The following is a 17,104-nucleotide window of genomic DNA, read 5'->3' on the forward strand; positions in this document are numbered from 1 at the left end:
AAAATTAATATTAATTAACAGTAACTTCTAAAATAAATTTACAGCTACACATCTCAAGAAAATCATCATTTCTTAATACATACTTTCAAGCAGTGTAAAGGAGGTAATCAAGTAATCAAACATATGTATAACAGTGTTATTTAAATTTTAGTTGGATTACCTCCCCTTCACTGCATTTAAATTGTCTAAATTGTCCTTCAACCAAAAATACCTGTTTTCCCCCTTTTTTGCCCCTAATTTGAGCCATAAACGCCCGCCCCCTCCCATCCCTTTGTGGTATGGAAACTTGTGGTCTAGTTTTAGAGAGATGTATACACTTCAACACAAGTTATTGACTGAAAACTACAAAAATGCTTATTTGGGCCCTCACATATTGAAACCCCCCTGGGAGCAAGAACCCCTAAGCTCAATTCCAACCTTTCCTTTCTAGTAAGAAACCTTGAAGTATAATTTCAGAGAGATCCATACACTTAAACACAAGATATTGTCTGTAAACTAGATTTCTTAATGTTCAGAGATATTGAACTGAATCCAAGTCTTCCATTCGTTATATGGAACCTTGTGGTACAATATCAAGGGAGATCCATACAGTTATACATAAGTTATTGTCCGGAAACTACAAAAATGCTTATTTTTTGCCCCTTAATTCCTAGACTGTGAGCCCCATAACCCTTAAAATAAATCCCAACCGAAGTCCTTCTTCTTAATGTTATTGATCATTGTGGTACATTTTCAGAGCAATTGAAATATTGATACACAACTTATTGTCCTAAAACTAGATAAATGCTTGTTTTGGGCCCCTTTGGACCCTAATTCCTAAACCATTAGGACCATTACCCTTCAAATCAATCCCAACCTTCCTTTTGTGGTTATAAAGATAGTGTTAAAATTTTATTGATTTCTATTCACTGATACTAAAGTAATTATCCGGAAACCATAGGAAACCATATGTCTTCGGAAGTCGACAACGTGATACCAATATACTACCAATTTTTTTTAATTTTTTGCGGTCGTATAAAAAGGATTGAGAGGTTTTAAAGGATCATTGCATTTCTATCTTTTCTGTTTGTTCCAAATAGTTATCATATTACTCATAAGACAGAAATTAACATTACAAAAATTTATTTAAATAAAAATAGTCACTGAACTATGAAAATGAGGTCAAGGACAATGGACATATGACAGATGGAAACTCTGAACATAAGGCATCTATAGACAAAGTATGATGCAACCAGTTCCTCCATCTTTTAAAACATAAAGCTTTAAAGAGGTAAGCTAGCACTGCTGCTTGATCACTGTTCCTATTTCGAGCTTTAGCTTTCTGTGACAATAGTCAAAGGCTCGACAGTAAAACTATACACAAATTTTCAAATCAAAATCTTTGAGCATGACCAAAAAATGTGTTTAACTGATTATTTGAGTGAATTTTTTAAGTCAAAAGACCATAACTCTGCACAAAATTATCTGACTAGAGCAAATTTCGAGCTTGATCTGTAACTAGTCATGATAAAACAATACACCAAATATCAAATGAATTTCTTCAAGAATGAAGAAAAAAAAGTATGGAAACCGATTTGCTGGACAGACAGACAGACAGACAGAGTGCAAACCTTAAGTCCCATTCGACTTCATTGGTAGGGGACTAATTATAAAATCAATATCTTCAAGCATGATGAAACATGAGGCTGTCACAACGACAGCAAACCGGATTTATTAACATTTATTTGTGTCCTGGCAATATCACAAGAACCATTACTGATGAATGCTGAAAGTGAAAATCATCAATATCAAATTTGACCTCCATTTTGTAGGCAGTATCAACATATTAAAATTTGAAAAGCTTAGATTGAATGGTTCATGAGTATATGCAACAATGTGAATGGAAACGACGTTTTACGATCTTTCAAGAACCATAACTCCTGAACGGTAAAGGTCAAAATCGTCATTATTGAACTCGACCTCCATTTTGTCATCAGTAACAACATATTAAAATTTCAAAAGCTTTGGTTGAATGGTTCATGAGAAAATGCACGGACACGACGGGAAACACCATTTTTCAATCTTTCAAGAACCATAACTCCTGAACGGTAAAAGTCAAAATCGTCTTTATTGAACTTGACCTCCATTTTGTCATCAGTAACAATATATTAAAATTTGGGAAGCTTTGGTATAACAGTTCATGCGTAAATGCATGGACACGACTGGAAACTCCATTTTTCAATCTTTCAAGAACCATAACTCCTGAACTGTAAAAGTCATAATCGTCATTATTGAACTTGACCTCCATTTTGTCATCAGTAACAACATATTAAAATTTGGGAAGCTTTGGTAGAACAGTTCATGCGTAAATGCACGGACACGACTGGAAACTCCATTTTTCAATCTTTCAAGAACCATAACTCCTGAACGGTAAAAGTCAAAATCGTCATTATTAAACTTGACCTCCGTTTTGTTGTCAGTAACACTATATCAAAATTCAAAAAGCTTTTGGTTGAACGGTTCACGAGTAGATGCACGAACACGACTGCGGAAACGCTATTTTTCAATCTTTCGAAAACCATTACTCCTGAACGGTAAAAGTCATAATCGCCATTTTTGAACTTGACCTTCATTTAGTTGTCAGTAACAACATTAAAATTTTAAAAGCTTTGTTTGAACGGTTCATGAGTTAATGCACGGACAACATTTAATTGCCGGCCGCCCGCCTGACAGCCCGGCCGCCTGCCGTACATCCCCAAATCAATAACCGACATTTTTGTCACAAAAATCCAGTTAAAAAAGTGTGGAAAACTAATTTGCCGAACTGAGTGCAAACCTTAAGTGTCCTTCGACTTCATCGGTAGGGGACTCTATAAAATCAATATCTTCAAGCATGATGAAAAAAAATGTGGAACACTGATTTTCCGAACTGAGAGTAAATCTTTAAGTCCCCTTCGACTTTGTTGGTAGGAGACTAATAATGAAGAGCACAGGGAGTAGTGAATTCTCTGATGGAGAATGTCAAAGTGATGAAGGAAATTTACGAATATTGATCACAACAGGGAATGCGGGAACTCTCTGATGATGAAGATCCCAACAAAGGGAGGTAAGAAATTCCCTCAATTCTTTCATTCTTTAAACAGTATTGACAATCAAATTAAGATAACAAAACAAACTTTTATTTTATATTTTTATTTATTGATGTTCCTTTGTACACCTGTTCAACTTATTTATATAACAATGGGATTCTATCTTCAAAGTATATTGCACAAATTATTGAAAATGACATTTTGATTCAAATAATGACATTGCATAGAAATCCCTGATTTTTTCCCATTCTTAAATGATAAACTGAAATTAAGCATGTAAGACAAAATTAACAGAGCACTATACAAAAACTATTGACCCTTTGGGCAACTGTTTTTCTCTCAAATATTCCTTAAACTTTATTAACAAGTTACAATGCTGCAAGCTCTCTCTTTTCTTTTATACGTTTAATGTGTATAAAGTTGTTTTAGATTGTCTTAAATTTTGGCAGACAAAACATTGCATTATTATATTGTTGTAGTTTATTATATCTAATGCTTAAATGAATTAAAAAATATTTTTTTCATTTTTTCTCACATTTTCTTCAAAATAATGTTCACCTGATTCCTGTTTTCCCATTTGTGTAAAATACAATTTCATAATTAAAAAATTCTTTGATTTACATTGTTAACAATTAATGTCAAATTTCTTAATATTTAAAATTTTAAATGGCTTTTCAAAAACAAAACAAAGCTTAACAAACTGCATGTTAAAAAATTGAAATGACATATTGAGATTGTGAAACAATTAAAAAATAACATTGACTAGGTAGTTCTGAACACAATTTCTTGAACCAATAAAATTATGATGCTTCTAAGTGTTTTAAATAAAAATAAATGGTGGAATACCTGGGTCCAATCAACAAATAAAACAATGAAATTCATGGAAAAGGAATTCTACACCTAACAAACAGAAACTGATGAAAACAATGATACTATTTCATGATTAAAGCTTCATTTTACCGTTACATGAATCTGTCATTAACTTGAATGGAAATAAAAAAATCTCTGAATGATTCTAAAAGTTTTTACATGATTAAACTTTTGAAATTTATTTTTTATTAAAAAAATAAAGATTTGAAAAGAAACCGACACCAGCTTATTGCACAGCAAAGTTTTTAAAGAAAGTAGATTTAAATTTCTCAATCATGATTTGTTCTCAAGAAAATTTTTCTCAACCAAATTGTAGAACATCTTTAACTATTCCAGAACATCTTTATCCAAGCTTTTTTTGTCTAGGATCATATTTTTGCCAATCTTTGCAATATTTCATGAATTTAGTGTTCAAACTTTACTAGTGAATTAATTGAAAATGTTTACTACAATATTAGAAAACATTTTTCATCTAAAATTATTTGCTGCAGTAATTTTCCGGACAAATTATACAAAAAAAAGTCACCTTAAAAAAATAACATCACCACTACCCCATTTACATATTAAAAGACAATCATAGTTAACGAAAACATTTGGCATATACATATCTATCTTATAAAAAAAAAAATGTAGAAAAAATACATGTTAGAAGTGAACATCCATGTTTATAAATTACATAAGTCTAGTAACAGATGGTAAATTATTTCCATAACATTTGAAGATATATATTAAATAACAACTTGTAAATATATTGTTTACCTAATTCATTTAAGTTTAAAACATAATTGTAATTTGCAATCATCTCAGTTAATTCAGTTTTTAGTTTTTAAAATTTCAACATTAATTGGCTTTAACTAGACTTCATATCCAGCATTAAAACTAAAATACCAACAATTGAATCAGTATGTTATTTTTTTCCCTGAAGATTGTTGTTTTATAATTAAAGAGTGATCTTCAATGCTTCTTTAGGATTCTTTTGACTTTATAAAATAGAATAAAAGTTGATACAAATGCAGACTTGCCTTTACACTTACCTACTTTTTAAATATTTTTTGTAATAAAAAATCATCTATTAATTCTAAATTTGAACAACAGAGAAGTTTGTTTTAAAAGAGACAAACCCTGCCTTTCTATTGCCAATAAGGAGGAAGCCTTGTATATAATGCCAAACATTCTGGAATGGTATGTTATCTTTTGAATTCATTCCATCTACATAAGAATATGATGTTGAGTTTGTATAAATGCATTAATGAAATTTATAAGTGAATAATGCCTATACATTATATCTAAGCACTAAATATTAACTGAGTATTCAATGATATTTATATACACGTCTTAAAATGTACAACAGGTTCAAAAAATGTTTAACAACAAAAATCAACAACTTATATAACAAACAATACCCAAGCTTTAGCACTGGGTGCCAACTGTCACATGGACAATTAAAACAGTTTATGAACACAGCATTTTATCTCAATAGTATATAATAATTCTAATAACTTTTTGTAACTGTCTTTGATATTTATCAATAAATGATATAATGTACCTATATGATTTAATTTCTCAAACATACGACTGTCTAGTGTTTGGTGTTAAGTTCTACTTCCTGAAACATTAACCTTGATCGATGTCTACCAAATTTTAAAAATATCATGTCCTCATTTCAAACAAAAAAGGTTGTTAATCTGAGGTGAGGTATCTCTTAATAATTTGTGTAGATCAGACAATTTTAATCATTGTAAGTGAGAAAGCTTGCCCATCACATGTTTTCTTGATAGTCTGATTGAAGGTTGGCTAGGGTCAAAACTTTGTTAAAAGGAATGTATTGGCATTAAACTGGCAAATTTGTAACATTCATGGCATTTGTAAAATTAAAAAAAAAAAATGACAAGAAGCAACATTCATAAAAATTAAAACTTGACATCTCAAGAAAACCTCAATATTGTTTATATGTTGAAATACAAATGTAAGCTATTTGAAATAATCATAAAACTGTAACATCAATCATTTGATAACAAAAAGCTAGCAAATTTACGTTTTCTTAACTTTCTGCTATAGCTACTATAATTGAAATAGTGAGCTAATCCCCACATAATTGCGCACAACTAAACCATAAATGGCCCTGTCTTGAAAAAATATAAACTTGAACACATACGGATACAATTCAAAATTGCACATTTATATAACCAACTTGAACAAAATTCTGTGACTTTCAATAATTCATTTCTAAAGTGATACATAATGATAAATGAAGTAAAATTAAACTTCATTAAAAAAAAAGGCTCTTGTGAAAATTGCCTTTCTTCAATTTCTTAAAGCTCAGTCAAAATTTACTGCAGTCTTTTTTAAGTAAAAAGGACATACATTAAATTGCTTAGCACCTTAAGTATGAAACAACAGCACCTTGGCCTTCACTTAGTTGGCACAATTAATTAAAATCCTCAATGTTAACTAAAAACAACATAATATCTGAAGACTCAAATGAAAAAAAGAGTATAATCTGTGTGCAAATATCTAAAGAGTCAAAGTGTGCTGTTAAGATATGTTATCTCTACATTCTACTCACTAAAATAATGTCCTCAGGAAGACAGATAAGAGGTTTTCCCCCTCAAAATTTTGATATCTATCTGCACAATCAATGTTGAATTTGAACAAATTATGATTTCAGAGAAGTAAAACAAGAATGAAAAAAATAAGTAAGTGTTATATAATATCAGCTTAAAGAAGAAAAGAAAAATCACAATAGAAGAATATAATACATACAATCAAATTTATCTGTTGTACCTAGACTTTTTTTTATATTTTTTGACAGTGTTCATTAAAAAATGTAAGCAATGTTGTACCTCTCTCTTGGGCATAATTGCACAAAAAAATCTTTTTAAAATGCTGGCAGGAGTATGGACAAGAAATTAAGCCAAAAAATTAATCCCAATCTAAAAGACATTTTGGCCAATTTTGGCTTTCTTAAAATCTGTTCATATAGACCAGATAGGATTTTTTATCAAAATAAAACCCTAAAACAAACAAAAACAAAAATTGCTGTAGCAATCTGATGAAAAAAATAATAAAAGCTGAACAAATATTTAGTAGCTTTTTCACACAGATGAAGTCACTTTAAAAAATCATAACCAGACTTTGTTTGCCAAGTAATATTTTGTTAAAATTTACATAGGATTGGTCAACTATACCTAAAGTTATTTAAAAAAAATAAACCAAAAACATATAGTGTTTATAGATATATAATAACAAACAAATTTCATAATGACAGCAATAACTGTCGCATAAAAAAGAAAAATAAACATGATAAATGAACGGAAGTATTATATATACAAAGCAGCAAAAAGGAAGACATCATTTCTCCCTCTATGGCATTATGTTTTCCCTGCACTATTTCTGTCGTCATGGCTATATAAGTGACAATCATGAATGCGATCTGTTAGATTTGAGTGAACTAGAATTTGTCATTATTCCAGCTAAGTTCAATAATGCATCAGCACCTTCTACGATTTTTTTCTGTTCTTCCTCCTCCATTTCTTTTCGTTTCCTAGAAGTAATTTTTGCCATATTACTATTGTGAATGTTTTTATGAGGGGTAACTTTTGTATGTTTATTTGGAATATCTCCGTCCACCTCGTCCATATCACTATCCCAGTCAGACATGTCGCTACACTCCTCACTGAAATTATCATCTTCTTCTCCAAAGTCATATTCCTCATCAATAGACGAAGCTGGTGAACCAATGTTACCAAAGTTTGTTAAACTGTATGTATGATCATCACTTGGTACTTCTGTAACTACAATCGGCTCTGTATGGCGTCGCTTAACAAAGTCTGTCTTGAGTTGCCTGTAAATAAATATATACAACATTTTGGAAAGTTCATATACTATTATTCTTGAACATGGACACATTTGATCTCTTACAGATTGCAGTGAGGGTAACAAATAAATCCATTCAACTTATGAAAAATTCAAACGAAAAAATAACAGGCATGATACAAATAGAAAATAAGCTAAACTTCCATTGAGACAGCCTCTTTGAATGAAATCAGACGAGTGGAAAGAGTGATATTAGTTTTAAAGTAAATGAATTAATATAACTTTATTTCCTTTGATCCTGAAAAACCAAGTCTTGTTGTAATAGGCACTTTTTTTTTAGTAAGAAATCAAGGGACATTCAAAATTACAGGTTGAAAATAAACTAAGAACGCCTTGGCAAAATAAACAAAGAGAAAAGGACCAAAAACATACAACAGTACACAAAACACAGGAAATAATAAATTGGGGTGATCTCAGGTGCTCTGAAAGGATAGGAAGATCCTGCTCCACATATGGCACCCCTCATTTAGTTTAGTATTATATCTTATTTACTTGTTCAAATCAAGGATGTGATCTTGTGATACAGAACAACAGAATTAAATTTCTCTATTATCAGCTTGCAAAGACATTGTGACTTTGTGAAAATTTCAAAGAAAAAATACACATAGCCAAAATGAAGACAGACAGACAGACCAGAATCATAACCCCCTTCTAGTAGACAACAACTTACATTTGCTTTCTTTTCAATCTCATTCTGTAACTATTTGAAGCATAATCTTCACCATCAGATGACCTTGTTGGTGAACCTGAAAATACAAACAAGTTAAGGGACTTAATTTATATTAAAATTGAAGAAATATGTTGTTTGCTGAGAAATCTTAGATAACTGCTACTGTTGTACAAAATTGTAATAAATTATAAAAGACTTTTTTCTAAACAAAAAATCTATATATTTTCTATATTTTCTCATAAAAAGGGAAACAACTCCAACTTATATGTCTTACCTCGATTGCCCAATCCTTTAAGAGAAACCAATGTATGAGCAACATCTTGTATGTCTCTGTCTGTAATCAAGAAATATATAGGATTAATTACACATATAAAACAAATTGCTATGAATTAATAACATATTAAACATATTAACAGCTAAAACATTGTATTGTGGTTCATTTTAAAATTATTATTAAATTAAATTGGTACTTTTATCATAAATAATACAGTTTGCACTTATTTGTCAAACCACTTTCAATCTTAAAAAGTAATTTTAAACAAAGGGGATTTTTGTAAAACCACTGATTAATCAAATTTTTAAATTCAAACAAAATAAAACTCTCTTTCAAAATCAATATTTTTTCAATACAACTTTTGAAATACAATGTACTACATTCATTATCAAGACAGACGGGTTTGGTCTAATATTTAGTTTCCTACATTCATTACAAGAGGATGTATCTGGTCTCATGTTTTTGTTTTTGATCCTCTCCTTTAAATTATGATGAAATTTATTCATTGGAGTTATTGTTGTAATAACATGATGATATCAGAATTAAACTTATTTTGACACATTAAAGAATTGTTTTAATAAACAATCACTGTATTTTGGTGTACCTGGTAAAATTATATTATATCATTTCATTTAATTCTATTTTGATTTTGGAAAGGTTGTTCCTTGCCACAGACAGAGCAAATTAATATCAAACTGTTTTAACGCTTTTAACAAAATAAACACGAAAAAATGTTAACTTGTTTTTTCATTTAATATCAGAACAAAATTATGATTTGATTTTTCTATTATTTCAAATATACCAAATTATACATCATGTTTGAAGAAATAAGTTCTTCTAAACAATCAATGCCTTGCTGATATTTATGCAATTCAAATCGTAAGAAATCATCTGCTTAAATCAATGTTTCAAATGTCAAGTTCACATTCTGTGCTGTAATACAGCTTTGTGTACTTTCCTATAAAAATTGAACTTTTTGTCTTACAAAACAGAAACAAAATTATCTGTTTTGTCAGACAGATCGACATTTAATATCATCCAAATAGAACAAACGAGACCTAACATCAAGTATTATAAACTTGCTGACATCTGTTACCATGTAATGTTACCATAGAAACATGTACACAGATGTTTCAAACAAATGCTCCCTAGTGTGTAAACTATTGTTTGAACTAAGAGAAGGAATAGGATGATATCACCACTAAGTCACAAGATCAATTATCTTAATTTGAATTCAAAATTTAACAAGATTATCATGGCTGCAAATGGGAGCCCAATATTTAAAGCATAGATTTTCTTGAAACAAAATTGTATTGCTCCATCCTCCATTTGATATTTCTAATAATGGTTTTATGCACTTTTTCCAACTTGCCTGAAATATTATTCTCAATATCATATCGGATCTTTCAATTATTCCAATTTTTATTTGTAACCAATAAATAATTTATCGTTCTAACAGGACAAGGTCATTTAAAGTCAAAGGGAATTATTAAACTGATGATAATATGATTTAATAAAAACAAACACACAGAAATAGCATCACAATGTATTATTCACTATTTTAGCTGGTTTTGTCTTTTCCAAAGAAAGAAGTATTAGACATTTAATGACTAGTTCTTTTCTATGCAATTGAGGAATATATTATTTAAATTCTTAAACACATTAACATGATGATATTAGTGTTTTCATAATAAGGACATTAATCTATGGTCAAATGTACTAATCCCTACTATCTTGATCCTTCCTGTGTAATATTAATCCACATGTATTTATTAGGGGGGATATTAATCCACATGTATTTATTAGGGGGGATTTTAATCCACATGTATTTATTAGGGGGGATTTTAATCCACATGTATTTATTAGGGGGGATTTTAATCCACATGTATTTATTAGGAAAATGTCAACACTCAAAAAGGATTCATTTATTGTTATCAGTTAGGGGCCAATTAACTATTTTACACTTTTTGCACTTCCAACTGATTTTAACATACAACATTGACACCAATGGAGAAACATTTGTTATTGTATGATAGGTGTTAAGGAAGTGTGCCCATCAGATTAATGCCAACACCATCTCAATAATCTGTCAAGTATTATGGACAATGTCAATACTGTGAATTTAAACATTTGTATTGATATCATGTGACCTGATTCTCCTTAAGTGGTGTGACCAATAACCATACACCTTTGCCTGATAGAGATTTAGAATCCCACATGGTGGTTGGGAATATACACTTACCAATATCATTGTTATCACTACTATTTGATTGTGCCAATCTTTTACTTAAAAATGGAAACAGATCTGCAAATAAAGAAAACGGAAAATCCTTATACTTCTGTTATCCACATTTTTTTCCACGTTCAATTTCCAAATTTATTTCACTCAATGCATAACAACTGACATGGGTTGAACATGCTACATGTATATGTAAATTTATCAACTTTTCATTTTAAATAAAATCCAAAGTAAGGGGTTTGGTTTTTGTATATTTCTGTTCTCTGGTTTAAGATGGATTGGCACATCCTGTGCTAATTATATGTTCTACACTCATGTAAAAAGAAAACTAAAAAACTACATATTAAAATGTGAAAAGTTATATAGCAGTATAAATATAAAAGTATGATCTAGTGAAAAAATTACACAGCAAAGTTAGTGAAGCCACATCTAAAGTGATATTTAGGAAATATAATACTTACGAGGAGAGATGGTATTTGGTCCGAATCTTGGTGTTAATGGCATAGGCCTCATGCCACTGAAAAAAAGATGAGAAATCGTTGTAAAATGTTAAAAAACATATACTGTGCCTTAAAAAAATATATTTTACATTGTAAATGCAAGTATTATTCATATACAATCTTATTTGCTTGAAGCCTTTTTCACTTTACCTGCAATTGATAAAACAAAATAGTAAAATATTTTAATTCAAACTAAATGTTAACTTAGTGTTTTATTTTGTTTAATCTTTCAATTCATGGATGGTTTTATGCATCTACATAAATACTTCTTATGAAAGTTTCGAATCCTCCTTAATTGAAATGAAAGTGTCCTCAGATTGCAATAGAACTACATGAAAAGGTTGTGAAAGTAAATTCTATATATAGATGAATTATAACTGCAGTAAAAGCCACTTCACCTTCATTATTATACTCATCATAAATATTGGGAAAAAAAATATCCTTTTAATGGAAGATAAAATAGTAATAAATTAGCTCTCCTATAAAACACTCTCATAACAATATTTTTATTTTAAACACTATTTAAAAGTCAAATATTGTGGAAAATCCTTAGACAATGTAAGATGGGCCTGGATCATTAACCTTTTTTTAGTAATAAAAAAGAGTCACCAAATACGATCTAATTATAACTATATTCTAAACTACACAACAAATTCCCCCCCCTGATCACCACAGGTATAACATGTATTTTTCCACAGGTAAGAAAGGCCCTAAGCATGTAAGACATGTCTATAATTATCCATCATTTTATGAAACATATATAATACAAGTATCATCTGCCTTTATCATGTTTATTCAATGAAATGTGACAAGTCAATGAACTAAAATTATATAACTCTAAAACTTAAAAGACTAGCTGTTTCACATAAATATTCTTATTTTCTGATATGACAAATAGGATTTTATAACCTGTCATTTGATATCAGCAGCAGTTGTCTTTAAAAAGTGAAAATGAACTTATATCAAATATCCATGTACATTTTTGTAGATATATTATAATGCCTTGTGCTTGATTTTGGTCAATGTTTTTATTTAAGTATCATGTTTAAAGAATAATATCTTTTAACCTCTGCAAGTTATATAATCATAATCACATTTGAAATAACATCCTGTAATTTGAAATATTAAATGTGTATATACATACTTTGGAACATAATGGTATTGCTGAGTAGGTTGTGGATTGGCCAACATTTGTAGTTGATGATATGGATGATATGGGGTCTTCCTGAGAGCTTGGAGTAGGTTCGGTCTGTAGTCGGGATCTATACACCATAGTGATCCCTTACCAATACTCTACAATAGCAGAATAAATCATAAGAAATATACATTCCGTTTCCTCAAAATTTGCACATTTAAGACGTAATGATTTCACTTTCAAGAAATCATGAGGATTGACATGTCAATTGAAAAGTATTTAACAAAAGTATTCTGACCCCCTCTTCAAAAATCAAGACTTAAAAAAACAAAAAAAAAACAACATCGTTTTCTAAGCTTAGAAATTAGATGAGAAAGCTCTTAAGGGAAAGTTTGCACACTACAATAGTGATCTCTTATAGCATGACTGTTGTTGCTACTTAACTCTATTCTAGCAAGTTGTGAAATTGAAATCCTATAACCAGAAATGGTATCTATGGAAACATAACTAAACTATCACTGGGATAGAAAATACAAATGAATATAGGAGGCAATTTCTTCAGGAACAAGTCTAATTAGTATCATCCCTGATTTCGATAGGAATGGTCGGTCTAACTATTTATAATGGAATTATCTTTTTATAATCGTTTAATGGAATACAATCAGAAGCAGGAGGAAGCTAAGGATATCCCTTACAGGTGTTATATTAAGACATAGTTGCATGATCATTATCGTAAAATAACCCTTTACTACTAGTTACAACACTTATTTTTTATCCATTATTATTGAGAGTGAGACCAATTTAAGATATAATAGACAGAACTGTCCATTCTGCTTTTGTCACCGACCCTGAATTTTTCATCACTAATGATCTGGCATTTGAAATTAACTAAATGCTCCCCTACAGATAATGACCACACATAATGAGTGCATGTATCGACAAGATCAGTGCATTTTTTTCCTTTTCCAATCTTGTGGTATTTCAATAGTGTATCTTGACCATTGAATAGACACCTGACCATTGTACCATAATATATTTTACCAATAAAGATAACCGACAATCAAGAGATGGACTCTACTCTGAACTAAAGTGATAGCTCTCCTGTTATCTACAAGTCATACAATAATTTGTACTAAATTTACCTTATCACCAGATTAATAAATATTAAATATTTTAACAAAGATAATTGATAGTTGCATTATTTTCGACACATTGTTTGAGATAAGATGATGAAAAGCCTACAAGGAGATAAGTGTGTGCTCTCGTGATAACACCTGCTTGAGACGGACCCTTTACTTCTACACCTGCTGGTTCCCTAATAATCAAGTTATAGCAGGTTTTCTTTTGTTTTTAATTCCCAACTTAAACAGACATGTTTGCAACTATTCAAAAAACATGTTTTTTTTCCTGATTTTGCCTTACTCAACAGTTTAACAATAAAAAATAAAATTTGCAAATATTAGTCAAGTGCACAAATAAGATATAAAAAAAGTTCCAAACAATGACAGAGAAAGGTGTTTTTAAAAATCAATATGGATGACAAATTTTAATCACTGGGTTTATGAAGTTTCTCTTCTTCTCAGAAAGGTTAGGGGGTGTTAAGAGAATCTGAAGATGACCAGAGGACGAACTCTAAAAAAGATTGTTTAAAAACTACAATGATGTAAAATCAACATGATCAATTAATATATATGTTCCCTATTGGAATTTCTACAAAAGAAAGAGTTTAGAGCAAATATCAGCAGATAACTTTTCAGTGAAGACAAGTAGATATTGTGGGTTCTGATACAACCAGACTCACTGGTATAGATGTTCCATTATTATTGGTTGATAAAATATTTCCTTTGTTTGTTAATCACTGAATCAGTATCATAGTGTACAGTTCTATAGATGAACCAAAGCTGTTTGCCAAAGCCAATTTACTGTGTGTAAAGAAACCATGACAACTTGATAGTTTGGTCACATGACTTTATAACTAGACATGCTGCATCTGTCAGTAGTGAATTTATAAATGCCAAATCATAGATAATAAGTATCATATTAAAATAATTCAAATATGAAAATAAAAATGTCTGATTGTAGATAAAAAGCAAATTAAGTCATGCTTCAAATTCCTCTTTTCAAGTTTCATTTCATTGTTTGTTTGTTCTTTTATTTATCTAAATGAAGAGACACATAATGTGTGAAGATTTAAAGAAGCAACAGACGAACCCTTCCCATTACAATCACACACAGGAGAATGTTAGTTCAACTACTCAACTCATTGTTATAACAGGGAAAATGATCATGTTAACATTTCCTATCAATTATTGATTGTGGGTGATAGAGAAGGTGTAATTGTGTAATCAGAAGCTAGAAATTATACCTCATCTTATCCTTCAAAACAAAAATTCACATTTTAAATGTATTACTGATTGAGCAAAATTTTCTAAAGGATTTCCACGAAATATAAATACATGTATAAAGATTTAAAGTAAATAGTTCATTGCAATTCTAACACAATACAAATACAATATAAATTTAAAAAAAAGATGTGCAAATATAAATTGTTGTATTGTTATATTGTTTCATGAATGTTACAAATTTAAGAAAAATCTTCTCACACTAATATGTCAGAAAATGTGTTCACATTTTAGTTGCTTATGAAAAATGTCAATTCACTGCTTATGAAAACATTTAGTGAATGAACCTTTTCAAGTTTCAGATTCTCATTCCTTTACACTGTAAAATGCACACTTTTTAATCATTTCCTTTAAATTTTAAACAATTTTACATTTGATATTCAAGTTGACAGAAATAACCTATTTTTAATTCTCTATTTTTGGGAAATGCCAAGGAGGGTCTCAAGATTATTAATGAACCAGAAAAATTTTCAAATTAAAAAAGATTTTAAACCTAAACTGAAGAATTTCAATAAAAAAATTACTAACCTGGCCACGATCTTTGTCAACTTTCTTGAAGCACTTATTGAGCGAAAGATTATGTCTAACAGAATTCTTCCAACCAGTCGGTGCATTCTGAAAGTACGGGAAGTGGTTTAAGATCCATGAGTAAATATCTTTGACTGGTAACTTCTTGTGTGGTGAATCCTCAACTGCCATGAAAATCAAACAACTGAAAGAGTATGGCGGTTTACTATGTATATGTTTCTGTGGATTGTAAGGAACATGTGGTGGATGAGTTGGGTTGAAATGGTTGCCGTCTCTGTGATTGTTGTCATTCTCCTTTTGTGAGTCGTCATCATCATCAACATCACTAGGTTTAATATTCTTCAATAAGTCATTGTCTTGTAGCCAAGATAAACTTGTTAGCTCATCATCATCTTCTATATCAACTTTATCCAGTCTTAATTCAGCAAAGCAGCTACTACTTAAAGGGTCCTTCATGTCGTCATCGCATTCAGAGTCCTCAGCTGACATACAACTTAAAGCCTTCGACAGTGCACTTCCTGGGAAACTCTGACTAAGACTGTTTACAAGACGTTCTCTCATTGAGGCATCACTTTCATCTGAATTACGAGTTGGTGCCATGGCAACCAAATGCATCAACTGCAAGCTGCAAAAGATAAACAAAACGATATTGTATTTGACCAAAAAAACCTGCATTATCTCATTGTACAATACATATTTTTTATACACAATTAGTGTCAGACCACTTTACATAAGTTTTGTACCCATGTGATCCTTCTTGTAACCTTCTACCTTTTTTGTCTATATGCTAGCATGATTTATCTTCCCAAGAGTTAGGTTTATTTACATTCTTTCCCAATTGATACATTGAATCAAATAATTATAGAATACATCAAAGTTTAAATACACTAAACTTGCAAGTGTAAAATTTGTGAGTTATTGAGCAGGAACTTATTTTCAAAGATTTTAAAAAAATAATGAAGGCAAAGCACAGTGATTTTTTTCTTAATCAGTATCTTCTTCAAAAATAACAATTCAAACATTTCCTTGTAAATAAATTAAGGAAATAAAAAACTAAAAATCACCATAATAATTTCCAAATACAGGTATTTAAGTATATTTTTACCTTGTATGTGAAGATAAAATAACCATCTGTACTTCCACGTTAAATCACAATGTACTAACTAACTATCTAAAGTACTTCTATCTTATATCACACTATCTTTAGTAATGACAATTTTTAACTACTCAAGACCACTAATAGACAAGCCTCACACCAAGAGGCCATACCTATTATTAACCTTAGGTTAATCCTTTGATGTCTTTGTACAGGTTAATTACATAAAATCTCCAGGTTAATTAAATAATCCAAACTTCATTTAATTATTAACTCCTGACAAAGGAATGTTTGTTCAACTGCAAATGTATAAGAATTATCACTGTCAACGATTTTACTTGTGAAAACATATGATTTATTTTTTTGATAATTGCAGTTAGTACAAACTTAAACAAAAAGTCTAACAATTTACTGTATAACAGCTGTTTGTCTAAGTTTTCAGTTTC

At 30.1% G+C, this 17,104-nt stretch overlaps 1 protein-coding gene across 6 annotated transcripts in view; it reads right to left on the reverse strand.

The window, feature by feature from the left end:
• Positions 1-3,155: 3,155 nt before the first annotated feature.
• LOC143067536 (forkhead box protein N3-like) overlaps positions 3,156-17,104 on the reverse strand; it is a 37,348-nt gene continuing 23,399 nt past the window's right edge. For 4 of the 6 annotated variants that reach the window (XM_076240874.1, XM_076240876.1, XM_076240875.1 and 1 more), the window contains 7 exons: positions 15,563-16,187; positions 12,642-12,790; positions 11,459-11,514; positions 11,001-11,063; positions 8,759-8,818; positions 8,485-8,560; positions 3,156-7,782 (listed from right to left, as the gene is read on the reverse strand). In XM_076240874.1, coding sequence (XP_076096989.1) covers positions 7,359-7,782; positions 8,485-8,560; positions 8,759-8,818; positions 11,001-11,063; positions 11,459-11,514; positions 12,642-12,790; positions 15,563-16,187 — 1,453 coding nt within the window. In that variant the 3' untranslated portion in view covers positions 3,156-7,358. Of the gene's footprint in view, positions 7,783-8,484; positions 8,561-8,758; positions 8,819-11,000; positions 11,064-11,458; positions 11,515-12,641; positions 12,791-15,562; positions 16,188-16,667; positions 16,769-17,104 lie in introns of those variants that run through there. The other 2 variants (XM_076240873.1, XM_076240877.1) reach the window with 2 other exon arrangements.

This window comes from Mytilus galloprovincialis, chromosome 3, assembly GCF_965363235.1.
Source record: "Mytilus galloprovincialis chromosome 3, xbMytGall1.hap1.1, whole genome shotgun sequence".
Lineage (NCBI taxonomy): Eukaryota > Metazoa > Mollusca > Bivalvia > Mytilida > Mytilidae > Mytilus > Mytilus galloprovincialis.